This window comes from Mustela lutreola, chromosome 10, assembly GCF_030435805.1.
Source record: "Mustela lutreola isolate mMusLut2 chromosome 10, mMusLut2.pri, whole genome shotgun sequence".
NCBI lineage: Eukaryota > Metazoa > Chordata > Mammalia > Carnivora > Mustelidae > Mustela > Mustela lutreola.
Genome location: NC_081299.1, coordinates 7,222,949 through 7,241,406, shown reverse-complemented (window position 1 = coordinate 7,241,406; position 18,458 = coordinate 7,222,949). Strand labels below are relative to the sequence as shown.

At 54.2% G+C, this 18,458-nt stretch overlaps 1 protein-coding gene across 1 annotated transcript; it reads right to left on the bottom strand.

Moving 5' to 3' along the window:
- Positions 1-346: 346 nt before the first annotated feature.
- On the bottom strand, positions 347-17,566 carry PGD (phosphogluconate dehydrogenase). The gene is made up of 13 exons (XM_059135606.1): positions 17,411-17,566; positions 16,702-16,777; positions 15,731-15,910; positions 13,784-13,849; positions 12,549-12,667; positions 9,767-9,836; positions 7,418-7,552; positions 5,125-5,314; positions 1,783-1,913; positions 1,472-1,605; positions 1,204-1,303; positions 943-1,065; positions 347-858 (listed from the first exon to the last, which is right to left on the bottom strand). Exons 1-13 carry the CDS (start codon positions 17,416-17,418, stop codon positions 739-741), a joined length of 1,452 nt encoding a protein of 483 aa, XP_058991589.1. The 5' UTR covers positions 17,419-17,566; the 3' UTR covers positions 347-738.
- Positions 17,567-18,458: the final 892 nt, after the last annotated feature.

The window sequence follows — 18,458 nt, the reverse complement described above, 5'->3', positions numbered from 1 at the left end:
ATGTAGTTCCTGACGCGTTCAGCGTGAAGTGTGACACAGAGAAGGCTCAAAGACTTTTCCCCGAACAGCCACACACCAGCACCCAACCCGAGAAAACATTCGTGTCCCGTGTCGCCTCCTCGCCCTTCCCCGCACAGGTAACGACGCTAAACTCTGCTGTGTTTCTTGTATCGTTTGGGAGTCTTTTTTAAAAAGAAGACGGAGATGCGGCGCCTGGGGGGGGCTCAGTGAGTTGAAAAGAAAACGGAGAGGAGAAAGCGCACGAGGCCGGAAGGAACGGGCTCCAGTGGGGGGAAAGCGGCGGCTCTGCGTGGCCGAGGGGAGAGCACTGATCGGGAGAACAGGCACACGTAGGATCTACCTTTTATTGTGTGGAGAAAAGCGGGAAACCTACCACGTGACGCAAACATTCCAGTCTGAGCGACGTCCCCCCCCCCCCCCCCCGCCCCACGTGTGCCTCGAGCTGGGACACGGCCGCATGGGGCTGGGGCACACGGGCGCACAGGCTGGCCTCCTACTCGGCCCCAGGACGCCGGGGCAGAGGGCACCGGGCTTCTCCAGGGCCACTTCACATGGACACTCACGTGATCTTGTCAGGAGTCCCTTAGGAGACTATCTTAGAAAAGGTCTGAACAGAGAGCGGGGCGGAGGGCTAGGTGAGCAGCGTCGGGCGGCCCCTGGAATGTCTCCCCCCCCCCCCCCCCCCGTCCTGGGAACCGTGGCAGGCGACTGGTCTGATCAGGCATTGTATGAAGAGGACGACACGCTGCCCCCGTGGCCCGTCCAGTTGGTGTGGATAAACTGTCCGGGTTTGGCTAAGAGTTCGTAAGTGTGAGCCCCGAAGTAATCCCGCTGAGCCTAGAAGACAAGAAGTCGGGTGGTTGGAGAAACGGGGTCACGCCGCCGCCCGGTTAGCGCCGCCCCCCGGCTGGGACAGCTCACCTGGATGAGGTTGGCTGGCAGCATGTCGTGTCTGTACCCGTCGTAGAAGGACAGGGCAGTGGTGAAGCAAGGCATCGGGATGCCCGCCTGGACCCCGGTGCTCACTGCCCGCCGCCACGAGCCCTGAGCCGAAACAAGCCAAAGACGAGGGGTCAGCCCACAGGGAAGACGCCTGCTTCCTTCCCAAGTGGCAGAATTCCACGGGCGCCGAGGCTGGGAAGTGAAAAACCAAATCCCCGCACCCAGCTCTGGGCGGCCTACCTGGCAGTTCTCGACAGCTGACTTAAAGAAGTCATCGAGCAGGAGATTCTGAAGTTGTGGGTTCCGGTCAAATGCGTCCTTTATCTTTCCCAGGAACACGCTGAAATGAGCAGGAGGGAAGAAAGCAGCACCTTAACCTGGGCGCACTGAGCGCCCGGCAGGAAGCAGGGGAAGCAGTCGTCGGGGAGACTGTCCGCTCGGGCGCCGAGAGCACCGCCCTGGGGCACGGCGGCGGGCGGTGGGGGGCGGGGTTGTGCCGCACACTCACCTCCTGATGATGCAGCCCCCTCTCCACATCAGGGCGATGCCGCCGTAGTTGAGGGTCCAGCTGAATTCCGTGGCCGCCTGTCTCAGCAGCATGAAGCCTTGCGCGTACGAGATGATCTTGGAAGCGTAGAGGGCCTAAGGGACAATGGGCCCGAATGAGCCAGAGTTCGCCACGCGCTCCCCGCCAGCAGGCTGGGCCTAGCGTGGCTGGTGGCAACAGGACACAGCTGGACTCTGCGGCCTCCCGCGGCCTCCTGCCCCCACTGCTGCCCAAGGCACCCACAGCCACCACGGTCAGGGACTGGGCCCCACCTTCCGAATATCCTCCAGGAATGCTTTCTTATCACCTTCAAACTGGATCTTCTGGGGACCCATCAGCTTTTTGCTGGCCTGAATCCTCTCGTCCTTCAGAGATGACAAGCATCGAGCAAAAACCGCTTCTCCTGCAGAGCGGAGGGGAGAGCGTGACTGCGCGGAGGGGAGAGCGTGACCGGAGCTCATTCGTGAAGCCGGCGGGAAAAGAGGACACAGACGCCAGAAAGGAGGAGGGAAATTAGTCAAGGATCGGATTTCCAATCGCACCAAGAGCTGAAGTCTCAACCTTCGGCTGCAAAATTGAACCTGGCTCAGAAAGAATTTTCATTTTCAAACTTGGGGCGCCTGGGTGGCTCAGTGGGTTGGGCCTCTGCCTTCGGCTCAGGTCATGATCTCAGGGTCCTGGGATCGAGCCCCACACTGGGCTCTCTGCTCAGCGGGGAGCCTGCTTCCTCCCTGCCCCCCGGCCTGCTTGTGATCTCTGTCAAATAAACAAAATTAAAAAAAAAAAAGAATTTTCAAACTTACAAAAAGTTTTAAACTTATAAAAACCTCTAGACAGTTGATTTGATAATCAAAACTCCAAAGAAATCAATCTTCCAGCATGAACCCAAGTACAGTCACAAAGATCAACGTGCAATTCACAACGGGAGCTCTGGGCGCCTGGCAGGTTCAGCTGGTGGAGCTTGTGACTCTTGATCTTGGAGTTATAAGTTTGAGTCCCACGTTGGTATGGAGATTACTTAAAAATACAATCTTAAAAAAAAGTAAATGGGAGGAGTTCTAGAGAAAAAACAAGGAAGTAAAACCACTTTGGTTCGGAATTACTCTGCTGATCCATATGTAAAATTTCAATTTCAGGGATGCCTGGGTGGCTCAGTTGGTTGAGCAGCTGCCTTCGGCTCAGGTCATGATCCCAGCATCCTGGGATCGAGTCCTACATCAGGCTCCTTGCTCAGCAGGAAGCCTGCTTCTCCCTCTGCCTCTGCCTGCCTCTCTGTCTGCCTGTGCTCGCTCTCTCCCCCCGCCTCTCTGACAAATGGATAAATAAAATCTTTATTTTTTTTAAATTTCAATTTCACTTGGGAGGGCTTGGAATTTTTAATGTTCACCAAAGACTCTCTTCTATAGGAGCACTCACTGCCCCTCAAAAACTAGTTCACAGCAGACAGCCTTGAACTTCGCTCAGTGCTCAACTACAGTCGGGTCACCCTGAGCTGGGGGTTGCCTGCAACAGCCAGTACACGGAGAAACAGCAGACTTGCCCCTCAAAAAACTCCATTTTTTTTTTTTTTTAAGATTTTATTTATTTTGACAGAGACAGAGCACACAAGCAGGGGAGCAGCAGAGGGAGAAGCAGACTCCGCACCGAGCAGGGAGCCCGGCACAGGACTAGATCCCAGGACCCCGGGATCATGATCTAAAAGGAAGTCAGACGCTTCACCATCTGAGCCACCCAGGAGCCCCCAAAACCCCATTTTTTAATTATTTAAATTTCTTTTCCAGTACGTCCACAATCACCATAATTTTGTTTCATTTGAATGAACATTTCAATATCAAGATATTTAAACTTCTCAAAAATTTGCCCTTCGAAAAGCCGACTTGCTCAACTGACACATTACACAATTAGAGTCAATTACACATACGAATCCGTCCCCCGCAGATAAAATGAAGTAAAACCTCTGGGCTTTGTTTTCGAGGGAAGGGGACCGGCCACACACCCAACAGCACTGCCCGAACTCGGAGCACACACGCCGGCGTCAAGGGGCGAGCCCACCGGGCCACCCTCGCCAGCCTTGCACACACACGATGACTCGGCACCAGGGGACGGAAGTGTCAGTGGGACACGGCTGGCGCAAGGAGGCCAGGGTGGCACAACACCCTGTGTTACCCAAGGGTCAGCTCGAAGACTTCCTTCCCCAGTGGTGCAGCAAACACGAAGGGTGCCCACCCAGAGACGAAGCCTGGCCTGCCCCCGACCGGGAGGCACGGGCCTCTCCCCACCCGAGAGCAGGATCGTTTCTGACCCTTCCTCGCCCTTCCACCGGTGTCGGTGACCAAGAAACTGTTCCTGGCGGCTATGCCCTCGCTCCCCTGCCCTGGGCAGCCCTCACATTAGCTCAAGAGCGGCCGCTGCCCTCTGCACCGAGCTGGCTAAGCAACCTGCTTCTTGCGTGGCTCACAGCCGGCCGCGGGGAGCCCTAATCCATGGGGGACGCAGCCTCTAACCGGCCGAGCAGAGAGGAAAATCTGTGTTTAGAGGGAGAGCCGTTCTGCCAGGAGCGGAGATGAGCCTTTCATTCAGCTCGCCAGGCACCTTGTTCTACTGTTTTCAATCTCGCCGGAAGTGTATCTGTTTTATTCTTAAAGGACCAACTTGTTTGAGTCCTCTTACTATCTGCTATCTGTCCATTTCTGCTTTCTGTCGCCCCGTATCTTCCCGTTCGAGGCTGAGCTCGCTGCTCTAAAACACAACATCCACAAAAAGGACACACACCAGTGGTCCGGATCGTGCCTTTCTTTAAATGAAGGGGAAGGAACAAAGGAAGAGAGTTCCTAAAGGACCTGAAATGTATAGGCTGTATTTCATTTTTAAAATGTCTGGGGGAAGGGTGCCTGGCTGGTTTAGTAGGAAGAGCATGTGACTCTCCACCTCGGGGTGATGAGTTCAGGCCCCACGTTGGGTGTAGAGAGAACTTAAAAATAAATAACCTTTAAATAAAATTAAAAGTAGGGGTGCCTGGGTGGCTCAGTGGGTTAAAGCCTCTGCCTTCGGCTCAGGTCATGATCTTGGGGTCCTGGGATCAAGCCCTCCATCGGGCTCTCTGTTCAGTGGGGAGCCTGCTTCTCCCTCTCCTTCTGCCTGACTCTCTACTTGTGATCTCTGTCAAATAAATAAATAAAATCTTTTAAAAATAAATAAATAAATAATAAGTAAAGTGTCGAGGAGGGGGAACCACAGCAAAATATTAACAAAAGTTGAGGACGGAATCTCACGTCATTCGTGAATAATTTCGTTACCGGGACCTCCCCCATTAGAAAGGTCATGGAGGTCACCGACCACAGTTCAGTTCCCAAGACAAAAGCCAGCCAGAAGGTCGAGCTGAATAAGAAAGCCAGGAACTCCCAAATGGCCCTCAGAGCCCGTGTGACCGAGAGGTTGGCAGGAGGAGAGGCTAGAGCGCAGGCTCGCGCCCGAGGAGCAGAAAGCACTGAACGCCGCTGAGCGCCGCACACAGGCTCCCGGGGGCCGGTCCTTAGGGGCCGGTCTACACCAGCATCCCAGAAGCACAGCAAGAGCGAAAGAGACGAGGGGCTTCGGCGGGGAGCACACGTTACCGATGAGGGTGACGGGAACGCCGTACTCCAGGGCCGAGATGGCCGTCCACTTGCCCGTGCCCTTCTGGCCCGCGCTGTCCCTGATCTTCGGCAGCAGGTGTCTGCCGTCGCTGTCTCGGAACTTGAGGATGTTGGCCGTGATCTCGATGAGGAAGGAGTCGAGCTCTGTCTTATTCCATTCCTCAAACACCTAGCGTGGGACGTGGGAGGCACAGCGTGAGAGAAACCCGGCCCGCGCAGAAGCCCCCTGGCCCCCGGCTTTCGTCTGCAAGGACTGGTGCTCACGACTCGCTCTGCGTACGGGGCTGAGCCCCGCTCCCCTGAGTCGAGTTTGCTGCTCCCCACGAGTCAGCTGTGTCTGCTCGCACCGTCGCCTCCTTGGAGGCCGCCCTGGCTCACGGGACCTCCTTATGCCCCCTCCTCTCCTGCAAAAGCTCCCGCCAGCCAGCTGCACACTGCCGCGGAGCGACTGTCGTGTGTCCCAACTCCGTGCAGCCAGGGGGCAGGGGCTTTGGTTGTTTGGCTATTATGTCCCCAACACCGAGAATGGTTCCTGGCATATAGGACAGCACTCGTATCCATAAATACATTGTTTTCAGTAAATTCATTACATCTGAACAAACAAGAAGAGAAGCCCTGTTTCTACGAAAATAAAGTTAAATTGTTTTAGAAAGAAGAGTGAAGGCAGGTCAGCAAAGCAGAGCAGGGATGACATGTTTCAAAGTTGGGAGGGGGGGGCGGCCGGGCTGGGGTTCAGTCAGGGGAGGCTGCAGCTCTGGATCTCGGGGTTCTGAGTTCAAGCCCCATCTTGGGTGTAGAGATTTCTAAAAAAATAATAAACTTTAAAACAAAAACATTAGGGGGGAAAACTGTAAAAACTCTGGCAGGATTCTGCAGCGTGCACCTTGCAAGGAAGTGTCCCTAAATCATGTTCCACTCGAAGGCACTGGAAGGGGAAACCCTAGATGACGAAAAAAAGGACTATGACGCCGGCCAGCAGAGCCACACTTGGAGGAAAGGACTGGATGCGGGAGGAACGTGTCTTCCTCGATTTCCAGTTAAAGTAAATGTTTACCTAGTGACACTGCTGAAGTCTTCAGAGAAAAGAGTACTAGTGCTAACCTTGAAATATATTTTTATTTTTAAATTTTCTTTATTTTTAAAGAAGATTTTATTTATTTGACAGACAGAGATCACAGGCAGGCAGAGAGGCAGGCAGAGAGAGAGGAGGAAGCAGGCTCCCTGCTGAGCAGAGAGCCCGATGCGGGGCTCAATCCCAGGACGCTGAGATCATGACCTGAGCCGAAGGCAGAGGCTTAACCCACTGAGCCAATGAGGTGCCCCTTGAAATGTTTTTTTTAAAAGATGAAACTGATAAAAGAGGGACAGACATTCGACAAAGCAAGAAAAATGCAAGAAGGACAACGTGGGTGGTGAGCACACAAATATTCACGACCGAATTCTTTCAACTTTGCTGTGTGTTTGAATATCTGGTTCCTAATAAAATGCTGGGGGGGGGATTTTTTTAAGATTTTATTTATTTGGCAGATCACAAGTATGCAGAGCAGCAGGCAGAGAGATGGGGGGGAGCAGGGTCGCTGCCAAGCAGAGAGCCTGATGCAGGACTCTATCCCAGGACCCTGGGATCATGACCTGAGCTGAAGGCAGAGGCTTTAACCCACTGAGCCACGCAGGCGCCCCGGGGTGGGGGATGTTCATGTTTCCCCCACTTTGACTAACTTCTGATTAACTGCCCAATAGCCATTCCCAGCCTGACCAGGAAAGCAAGCTTCCATTCCACCGCCCCCGTGGGACGATGCGAGACCAAATGAGGTAACGACCATGAAAGCACACAGGCCCAACACAGGAAGGGCCACTAAATGGTGCTAGTGATCAATGCCAAGATTCTCGGGGGAGTTCTGGCTCCGTGGCTCGCTATCCTATCGTACAGCTTCCCTTCTATTGGACTGAGTCTGTCTTTTTTTTTTTTAAAGATTTTTAACATTTTTATTTACTTGCAAGAGTGAAAGTAAGAGAGAGCGCATGCTCGGAGAGGGAGCAGGAGGCTCCCCCCTAAGCCCGATGTGGGGCTCGATCCCAGGACCCTATGATCACGACCTGAGCTGAAGGCGATGCTTCACCAACGGAGCCTCCCAGACGCCCCGAGGCTGACTCCATCCTCCCACCAGCAGGACCCCTGGAAGGAGGCGGAGGAAGGCTTTACTCCGCAGGCAAATCCCTCTCACCCGAGCAGCAGGGGCCGCTGCAGCCCAGACGCAGGCCCGGGACTCACCTTTGCCATCTCGTCGTGCTCCATGGCCAGCACGTCCTTCATCAGGTGGTAGGCCTCACAGATGAGCTGCATGTCCCCGTACTCGATCCCGTTGTGCACCATCTTGACGAAGTGGCCGGCTCCTTCGTCTCCCACCTGTCGGGGTGACAGGCACCAGGCGGCCTTCAGAGGCAGGACCCCGGGAAAGCCCACGGCCCATTCTTTGGTGAGGCTCCCTCCCCATAGAGAAAATAACAGGCTGGAAGCAAATATCTGTAGTGTCTTTGACACGGAGTATCACCACGCAACAATCCGATGAAAGCCCCAGCCAGCCGAGTGTTCTCAAACTCACTCAGAACTCGGTTCTCTCGAGGTTTCTCCAAGCCTCCCAACTCACTGCAAGCACGTGCGGTTCACGAGCCTGCATCTCCCGCCCTCCCTTGCTAGCAGGGCCCTCGCTCCCCACCCTGCCCACGAGTGAAAGATGCCCCCTTCCCGAAGTTACCACTCTCCCACCGCCGGGGCTTACAGCCCGTCGGCTGATTAAACCACCAGCAAATTAGAAAACATGTAACTGTGTCGTAGTTGCTGCTACGGGGCTACCTAGGGGTAAAATGACCCTGGATCCACGGTCTGGCCGTCCACCTGGTAAGCCTCCAAATGTGTTTGTGCCAGCGCGTCTCAGGTGACGAGATACGGTTTATGAGAAAGCTGGCGGGACGCATACGGTTGGAACACCAGTCTGTTAATTCAGTTCAAGTAACTACAGACTTTAGTGGTTACAAGTCTCAGTCCCAGCGGCACGTTCTGCCCCTACAGACGAGCTGGGTGGGGAACCAAAGCATCTGAAAATCGCTCGGTGGGCCAGGCACGGTAGGCCAGTCACGGTGGGCCAGGCATCAGAACAAAGGGAGTTTCGGGGTCAAGCATCCGGTGGCGACGAGCTCCGAGTCGGGCGCAGCCATCTCCACGACAGGCATCCACGTGCGCGGTGGCCCGAGGTTTGCTTGACCCGCGTGCTCTCTGCTGTCCCCGCTGGGACTCGTACGACTGACCCCTCTGTCGGAGACTTCCGCCATCTGCGTTTCCGCGGCTGACCCGCCCCCTCTGGCTCCTGACACCTGTGGCTGCCAAGGACCACGGCCAGTATCGCCTTCCCTCGCCCCGTCGCTCCTGTAGTGAGCGAAGGAGCGTCTGCTCTCAGTATCCGCACCAGCTTTGCCAACAGCCCGAGAGTAAGCCTGGAGGCTCTGGAATGTCAGCCCCCGACTCGGTCAAGACCCAGCAGGGCCCGTACTGGCCTCTCGTCACGATTCTGTCCCAAGCGCGTCTACAAAGCAGGGACCGCGGCTGTCCTTTCACGGCGGTCACTGACTGTCGAGGCTGGAATGTTCCCTTCCTAGTCCTTGACACTAATGAGAACATCTCAACCCTCCAGATCCAGCCCCGCCCCTCTCCACCCTAAGCAGACCGGGCCGGACTCGGGGACACTGGTTAAGAGGCACAGACCAGACAGGGGGCTCCCGCGGCCGTCCCCGGGCACGGTCGGGCCTCCCCGTCACTGCTCATCGGCCTCAGGCCTCCTCCACCTCTGCCTTTCACCGCCCGCACACAGAGTCAAACAGAGCGGACTAGGAGCTAGAGACCTCGGAGACCACCCCCTCCTCACATTTTAGGGACAAAACACTGACCCGTGTACCTTCCTGACTCGCTAACGGCCCCCGGTGGACGGAGAGCCGGGGTGACAGGTCAGGTCACTCAGCCTGGCGCTTCGCCCACCCGTGGCACGGCCTGAGTCTGCAGCTGGGACAGAACTATCTTGGCGGCAACACGAAACGCAGGGAGGCGGCGCACGGGAACAAGCCCAGGCCTCCCTCCTGTTTCGCGCGGGCGCAAGGCCTGACGTCGCGGGCTCTGTTCGAGCACAGAACACCTGATCCCGGGTGACGGGAAAGATTTTCCACATCCGTGGCCCGGACCTCTGAGCGCCCCGCACCAGCCCCTCAATCCTCCTTCCGTGCAGGCGGGCGAAGCCCAGCTTTGTGACACTTTCTTCATTTTCGTGAAGTCACAGAGCTAATGACACGAGTCTCGCTTCACCTTGTCCTTGCTGTGCCTTCTTGAAGAATCCAACTTCTAGATGAATGGCGCAGGGCTGTTTTTAACGCCAGCCTCGAGGCTCTGAAACACTCAGGAGGCAAGGCCACGTAAAAGAGGCTCGCGTCCTCGGCCATCACTGCGCTAGCGACTTCAAGACTGTGAAGCTGGTCCCCAAACTAACTGTGGCCCCCCAGGTGGTCCTGGCTCTGTGCGCTTTGTCCCGTCTGTGCCCATGTTACCAGCCGGCTTGAAAGAGGAGCCAGAACTTGCCCAGTCACAGCAGGGCTCCCCCGTTCCTACTTTTGCGGCGATGCCTTGGAAGATCGTCTTGATGTGGGGCCTGTGGGAAGGAACCGTGTAGTTTAGCTGCTGAAAAGAGGGACCGAGATCTCAGTTAAATACTCAAGGACCCCCCACCCCAATCGTTTTCTTGTGGGTGGGAGGTGGAAGCGCCCCCCCCACTGTGGAAAAAGTAATGAATGAGCAAGTCCACGAGGTAAGCCCCGCAGAGGCGGCAGACTGGCTGGTGAGAGAAGACAGGAAGGCCAGCGGAAGCATCAAAGCACAGGAGAAATTTCTCGGGCGCTGGGACTCAAACAGCAAGCAACAGGGAGGCTCCCGGGGAGACGCCTGTCATCCTGTCGTCCTGCCGTCCTGTCATCCTGTCGTCCTGTCCTCCTGTCCTCCTGTCATCGGTCTGGACGCGTGGCCTCAGGCCCGGCGGGGCTCCGCACCCGCACAACCGGGCGAGGATTCCCAGGGCAGCTTTGTGATGACCCGGAGAAAAAGCGGCTGTTCCTCCTCCCTCCCACTGTCCCCGGAGAGGAGACGCGAACTCACGAGGCTTTCCGCTTATGCTCTCCTCACTACGACCACTGAAGGCTTCTTCCCAAAAAGTTTTTGGTAAAGGCACGGGACTGCCAGGGTTGCAAAGCTCATGCTCAGGATCAGAGCTACGACAGCTTCGCGTGAAGCTTTAGAACCTCCCTGAACTCGTACGGAGTGTTTAGGGCAACGGCGCCACTCCTACCTCTGCCGGGGCTCGATCTCACCACCCCAAGGCCGTGACCTGAGCCAAAATCCAGAGTTGGATGCTCAACTGACTGAGCCACCCAGACAATCGCCTTTTAAATACTGTATTAACCACTGTTCCTACTACTTTGAGTGAACAGTGAACAAGTCTTCCGTATGCTTACGACTGCCCGACGGTCTGAGAGATGGAGTCACTGAACGAGTGAGGCACCGCTGCCTTAGCAAGTGTCTTCATGTGTATCGTCTGCATATCTAGCCTGAGATCAATGTTTGTAAACTTCTGGGTGGCTCAGTGGGTTAAAGCCTCTGCCTTCGGCTCAGGTCATGATCCCAGGGTCCTGGGATAGAAGCCCGCATCAGGCTCCTTGCTCAGCGGGGAGCCTGCTTCCTCCTCTCTCTCTCTGCCTGCCTCTCTGCCTACTTGTGATCTGTCAAATAAATAAATAAAATCTTAAAAAAAAAAATGTTTGTAAACTTCTGAGAAGCAGGAAGCTCTCTATCTACTTCCAGATTTCACACGCTGTGGGGGCGCCTGAGTGGTTTAGTGGCTTAAACATTCTTTTTTTTTTTTTAAAGATTTTATTTATTGGGTGCCTGGGTGGCTCAGTGGGTTAAGCCACTGCCTTTGGCTCAGGTCATGATCCCAGAGTCCTGGGATCGAGTCCGGCATCGGGCTCTCTGCTCGGCAAGGGGCCTGCTTCCCCCTCTTGCTCTCTGCCTGTCTCTCTGCTTGCTTGTGATCTCTCTGACAAATAAATAAATAAAATCTTAAAAAAAAAAAACAAAAAGATTTTATTTATTTATTTGAGAGACAGATCACAAGTAGGCAGAGAGGCAGGCAGAGAGAGAGGACGAAGCAGGCCCCCTGCTGAGGAGAGAGCCCGATGTGGGGCTCGATCCCAGGACCCTGGGATCATGACCTGAGCCGAAGGCAGAGGCTTTAACCCACTGAGCTACCCAGGCGCCCCAGTTAAGCATCCTCTTGATGTCAACTCAGGTCATGATCTCAGGGTCGTGGGATCGAGCCCTACTTCGGGCTCCGCGCTGGGTGGGGAGTCTGCTTGTGATTCTCTCCCTCCCTCTGCCTCTCCCCACACTGACACACTCTCTCTCTCTCCCCCTCAAATAAATAAATAAATAAAATTTTTAGATCTCATATACTGCACAGAATCCCAAGTAACTCATCAGAGAGCTAATTTAAAGAATAACCTTCCCCAGGAAACCCTTTGCCTCTGGGAATTAGGTTTGATCACTCCTTACTTTAACCCCTAATATCATTCTAGCACACTGGAAATCAAACTCATTCAGAAAAGAATGGTACCTTTCCACGTCTCCCTCAAAAGGATCCCTTTTTTCTTTCTCTTCTGCTCACCCACCTCCCTCCGTCTGGCTTGCTCTCTCTGCAGTATCAGCAGCAGGTTTCCCTCCGTCTGAGTCAGGTGTGATTATTACTTGTACCTTTTCATTTTGGTTCTGTCCCACTCACCACCCCTCACGCCTCGTGCACCCCTGCTCTTACATCACCGATGCCATGGCCAACTCTTCCCCTTACGGACAGCACAGAGCACAGTGTAAAACTTGTTTTGTCCCCAAGTCAGATACAAAACTTCCACCTCACTCTCCCAGGGACAAAACAGGCCTCATCAGATTTTTCCATCACTCATGATTATTAAATGAGTGTTTATCTTAGGACTGGGCACCACTTAGAGAGGCAGACTTTACTTCCCAGTCCACACAGCACCCAGGACATTATTCTAACGGCTTCCTTAAAGCCCCTGAACTCGGTAAGCCTGTTTAGAGCTTCTAGTATCAGTCTTGGAGGAAATAGCAGAGATCAAAGGGCAGAAGAGAACCTCGCACACAGGAAGTCAAAGCAGTCAATGTACAGACGGAAGAACTATTCCTGGGATCTCCACCACTCAGGCCCTGCAGAGATCAGGGGGGCAAGAGGTACCCACGGCTCACTCCCCTCACAGCTCAGGCTCCCTGTGCTGAAACGGGTGGCACCTTTGATACTTACCAGGCTTCCTTGTCCCCTCCTGGCATAAGTGAGGGGCCATACCGGGCCCCCTCCTCTCCACCACTGACTCCGCTCCCCACAAACAAGATTCCCTTGGCCTTGAGGGCGCGACATCGTCTCTACATGAGAGAAAGAATTTCATTATGCTTCCGTAAGACAGTTTCTCCCAGTGGATAAGAGGAGGTAGAAGACAGGTATGGAGAGCCCACCCAGGACATGAAATGACCCCAGGAGCCAAGAATAATCTCATCATTCCAGAAATTTTATCCCGGGGCACCTGGCTGGCTCAGTGGTAGAGCATGCAGCTTTTGATCTCAGGGTTGTGAGTTCAAGCCCCATGTTGGGTGTGGAGCCTACTTAAAAAAACAAATAATAAAAAGAAATAAATAATTTTAAAAAGAGATTTAATACCCTCAGTTTGGGAATCAGGACAAAAAAAAAAAATCCAGGGAGCCTGGCTGGCTGTCAGTAAAGTGTATGACTCTTGATCTCGGCATTGTGAGTTTGAGGGTGTAGAAATTACTTAACTAAAAAAAAAATCTGGGGCACTTGGGTGGCTCAGTTGGTTAAGCATTGCCTTCGGCTCAGGTCATGATCCCAGGGTCCTGGGATCGATTCCCGCATCAGGCTCCTTGCTCGGCAGGGGGCCTGCTTCTCCCTCTCCCTCCCACTCCCTCTGGTTGTGCTCTCACTCTGACAAATAATAAATAAGCAAAATATTAAAAAAAAAATCCATGGAAGTTTAAAATAGCTACCTTTCCCCAAAGGGAAATAATAAATAAATCTCATTTTCCTGGAAGGTCTAGTACCGTCAGACTCCATTAAGAGCTGGTGGGCTTTGGGGGGTGCGGGTTTGGTTTTTAAGAGTTGGCTTCATACAAGTATGACTTCCTGCCACTTGGCACTTAGGACGATACAGGGTCTTCTCCCAGCACACGAGGCCAGTAAAGCCGTGGTTCTCAACCATGGGCTGCTGGCGGAGAAGGGAAGAGCTAAGCACGAACCGTCCGCCTCCTGCATCCACACGGAAGCCCTCCTTCTGAGTTACACGTATGCCTGAGGTGACCTCAAGTACGTCCTAGCAGAAACAGAGGCTGAGGACAGCAGCATCGGCACCAAGCCCCAGGATCAGCACTGCAGAAGGACGGTCCACTCTTTCAGCACATGTGCAATGCTGATACTTTTTTCTAGAATGTTCTCAGAACCAGAAAGAACTCAGACTGAAGAATACTTACTGTGGTGTCCCTGTATTCAGAATTTCCTCCATCAATGATGATGTCACCAGTGTCCAACAATGGTACCTGTAACCAGACGCAAGCATTACGGTGGGCCAAAGAAATGGAAGACAAAATAGAATGTACCTTAACCAATTAAAACAAACAAGAATTTATCCCAGATAAATCCAATCTAAAAGCACATGTTGGGGCGCCTGGGTGTCTCAGTGGGTTAAGCCTCTACCTTTGGCTCAGGTCATGATCTCATGGTCCTGGGATCAAGCCCCACATTGGGCTCCCTGCTTAGCAGGGAGCCTGCTTCCCCCTCTCTCTCTGCCTGCTGCTCTGCCTACTTGTCTGCCTGCTGCTCTGCCTACTTGTGATCTCTTTCTGTGTCAAATAAATGAATAAAATATTAAAAAAGAAAAAAAAAGAGATTTAAAATTTTACAACCAAAACCTGCTTGAAAAATTTTGTGTTTCCACTGGGTGCCACCGGCTGTCTTACAGTCCCAAATCCCAGCAAAGGGACTCGTTCTAAAGGATCCCATCATTTCCTACAGAATCTGCCCACAGCAGTGGAGGGGCCCGGTAAGCAGCCATCAGCGGGTCTGGTGCGTGACTCCATGACCAGCCCGGTCTGGAGGTGGCAGGAGGAGACCAGGCCTCGGACAAGCACATCTTCCTACAGGGCACGACGAGGCTGGCTTTACTAGTTATTCTTTCGTCTCCCCGCACAAGGATCCAGTGAACTTGACTTTGTACTTTCTTATGCTGGAGAATAAGCTACGGCCTTCCAGTCCATTCTGTGTATAGCTAATCATGATCAGCTTAGCATCTTGCTACACGAAAAGCTTGGTGTGTCCTTTCCTTATCACAGCATTCTTCCTTTCTAGGTCATTCTTTTTTAAAGTGGTAACACACTGGTTACAAATTCTGCTCCCTGCGGAGACCCCCCCACTGTTAACAGGGCTCCCGCAGGAAAGGAATGGTTCATCCCTTGCCTTTGTCTATCCCTACGCTCTCACAACTAATGCCTTGGTTTTTCCAGAGCTGTCACTGAGAATTTGAGTTATCTTCGTACGTTAACCAAACGCTGTTGGGGACATTCCCTGGGGAAGAACCTGTTGTCGCCACTGGCTCCTCCCCTCCACTGCCATCCCAGTGGATGCGTGGCCATCGGCCCTTCGGCGAGGGCACAGCCTGGCGAAGCACGCAGGGAAACCCACCACCCCCTAGCCTTGGGGCCTACAAGACCCATCAGCCTACGATGTGTTACAGAAACAGAATGAGCCCTACAAAGCAGTGCCCCTACAGCTGAGGCTCAGGGCCGAAGTGCAACAGAGGCCCTCTCTTGGGCACCTGCCCGAGGGTCACCCTCCTGTCCTCCCAAGGCCATTGCAGCCCATACACATAGGTTTTTTTCTTCCAAATCATTCAGAAATAAGTACCCAGCATGTAGATATCCCTAGGATTCCCTAAGGAGATCTCATCATTTATATTAAATTATAGAACAATTTACATATTGTTATTTTACACAAATGCTGAAAAAAGTGAAATCTACTTCTAAATTTGGACACCACGGTTTATTGGTGAACAGCTCTAAGCACGTATAATTCATAACCAAAACAGTAAATTTTTTGACCATCGATGATAGAGACAGACCAAGCTCCCTACTACTTCTACTCCTACTGTTAGTGAATTCTAATTGAAATGTCCATTGGTGTCCTAGAATTTCATATATATGGAATTATTACCATCTGAGGATATGCGGTGACTTAATCTGTGCCGATCAGGTTAACCAACACCGAGACATCGAAGCACTGTTTTGTCTGAACTAAGCAGCTCACATCCAGACACCAAAGAGGCAAAAAAAAAAATCTCTTAAGTAAAAAGTGGCGACACAGCTGACGGACTGCAGGAGAAAAGCTGCCCCGCCAGCAGCAGCTGGGAGCAGAGCTGGCCTCACCAGTTTGTCGATGAAATCGTCCACTGCTTGGCCAGCCTTCACCAGCAGTATGACCCGCCTCGGCTTCTTCAGCTTCGCGACCATCTCCTCCAAGGAGTGAGCACCGACCACTTTAGTTCCCTTTGCCTCATTGGCCAAGAAATCATCAACTTTGGAGACTGTCCTATTGAAAGCACAAACCTAGAAGGACAAAAAAAGGTCTGCTCAGGAGATCAGGGACACAGAAGACCTTCAGACCCCTAGATTAAGAGGCAGTGAAACTTCTACCGCAGAGAAAGGAACAGAAGCAAAGGTCAGCTGCCCGAGGCAAACCAGGCTGGAGTCTGTCACCAGCTGATTGGGACTCAGATTCAAATCAAGGGACTCGATGCTGCAAACTGTTATCTTTTGTCACCAATAGTCCTTGTATCAGAACAAGCTTAGTGTTTGTACTGTTTAAATTTTCACTCACCCCAGTTCTCACTAGACAAAGATGTTAGAGCTCTACCAACCCAGGGCGGATTTCTCCTCCTCCAGCTATGGGCAAGATGGGGCGCCTGGGTGGTTCAGTCACTTAAGCGTCTGCCTTCCCTCAGGTCATGATCCTGGGGTCCTGGGATGGAGCCCTGCCCACAGGGAGTCTGCTTCTCCCTCTCCCTCTGCCCCTCACCCCTGCCTCGTACTTTCTCTCTCCCGTTCTCTCAAATAAATAAGTAAAATCTTAAAAAAAGAAAAGAAAGATCTGGGTAGGTTTATTCCGGCTGCAACCTTACAGATGCATTTAGCAAGACTCTCCTTCAGAGAAGGTGGAGCTGACCCCACCCCCCCACCGCCCACAGGCAAACCGGGGCTTGTCCTTCCTTGGCAAAACCTCCTGAGCAGCAACAGGGGATCTGTCAGAAGTGGCAGCTGCATAGGATCTTGGAAATCAGCAGCAGCGCACCAAGACACACCAAGAACCCACAAGACAAGTGTGTGTTCTCCGGACTTACCACAAAGCCGTGGTCATTCATGTTCAAAATTAAGTTCTGGCCCATGACAGCCAGTCCAATCAGTGCAATGTCGGCTCTAAAAGACCAGGAAAGGGAACAAAGAAAACGTGTCAGTTCCACTTAATCCATTCCAACGCAGAGACCCAGAGTGTCCTAGCTTTTCCTATGAACAATCTGCCTTCCCTCTTCCCCTGCCCCCCCCTTCACCCTGGAGAACCAGGCGTGCACCGCCCAGGCCACTGCAGACGGGCCACCCAGCGCTCCTCACTTCACCAGACGGCGAGTTCTCTTGAGATCCACTAATCCTGCAGGAGGGCGTGCAACCTCTGCTCTGCCCAGGCCACCCGCTGATGACTCACTGCGGCCGTCCCCGTCCCCCACGCCCCCGCGCCCCCGCGCCGGGAAGAAGCCCCGCAGGCACAGCCGCCGACCGTCCAGGCACTTCCCCTCCGGCTCCGGCCCCGGCTTCCCTCGGCCATGCCGGCCCCCTCCCCGCCGGACCCTTTCTGGACACGGGGATCCGCCCGGCGCCGCCGCGAGAGGCAGAGGGCCTGGGCCCGACCGGGGCTGGGACCCTGAAGGTCCGGGACTCCGCGCGCCACGAGGCCGGGCTCCCGCGACCCCCGTGGTCAAGGCGACGTCAGGGGTGGCTCCGCCCTCCACGCCGGCCCCCGGAAAGTTCCCCCGCGGCCCGCAGGTCGTCACTCACTGGGCCATGGCGGCGGCGGCGGCGGCGGCGGCAGACTCGGCAGGAGCGGACGGAGCCGGAGAGCCTAGAGCGCGCGGCGACGCGACCGAGGCTGAGTCGCGCTCCTGCTCTGGCCCCCAGGGCCTTGGCCGCGGCCTTCCGGCGTTGACCAATCGGAAGGAAGGGGCGGGGCTTTGTAGCTACGCCATTGGCCCTCCGCGGCGCCTGTTAGACCACCTGAGGCAAACGGACCCGCCCACTCCCGGGGGCCGGCTCAGGAGAGCGCCGAGCACATCGATGGCAACGCAGAGGCCGGCAGGGCGGGGGCGCCTGGGACTGGCGGAGGAGGCGGGACAGGTGGAGGCGGCCCGGCGGCCCCGGGGACGGACACGGGGGCGTGGGCTGGGCGCGAGGACCGCTGGAGGGAGCGGGGGCGCCGGGACAAGTGAGGGGGCCGGGTCGGGAGCAGAGGACTCCCGGGACTGACGCAGGGGGCGCGGTGGGGGCTCCCGGGACGGGCACTGGGGGCCCGGCGGCTCGCGGTCACCGGCGGAGGGACGGCGGGCGGCTCCTCCCGGACCCCGGAGCAGAGGACACTCGGGTGGGCGCCTCCAGTACATTTGATTTTTTCTTCTGTGAACGCTTCGTATCATCTAACATGTACCTGGCACCCTTGCACGTAGTAAGTGCTCACCAGAAACCAAAGTCACGCAGCTGGTTAATGGCTCGTTAGTGGCCCAGTTGTGACCCGTTCAAGGCCAAAGCTAGTTCCATCCCAGCAACTGCACAAGCTACTTTGTAATACAGGTTTTAAGAGATACAGTGTAATAACTTACCTGTAAGCTGTGTCCCACTATCGTGTTTTTTCCTACTGGAAGTTAGGTCAGACTAAATCACAGTTAACAGTATTTTGAATGCCAATGGAATCTCACTCTGAATATTTAAAATCTCAGGATCTGTCTTGGATGTAGAAATTTTCCTGTATTATTTTTTGCACTAAAGGCATTCTGTTAATTTGTTCTTTTCCTCGAGTTTCCCTTGAGTTGTACCAGCCAGGGCTTCCCGTCCT

Excerpts from the sequence above, each read along its gene's own strand:
- PGD (XM_059135606.1), bottom strand. Across the intron at positions 15,911-16,701 it reads TGAATGACCACGGCTTTGTG|GTTTGTGCTTTCAATAGGAC; the intron begins GTAAGTCCGGAG and ends TTGTCCTTCTAG. Across the intron at positions 7,553-9,766 it reads GGGAGCCCTGCTGTGACTGG|GTGGGAGACGAAGGAGCCGG; the intron begins GCAAGTTCTGGC and ends TCACCCCGACAG.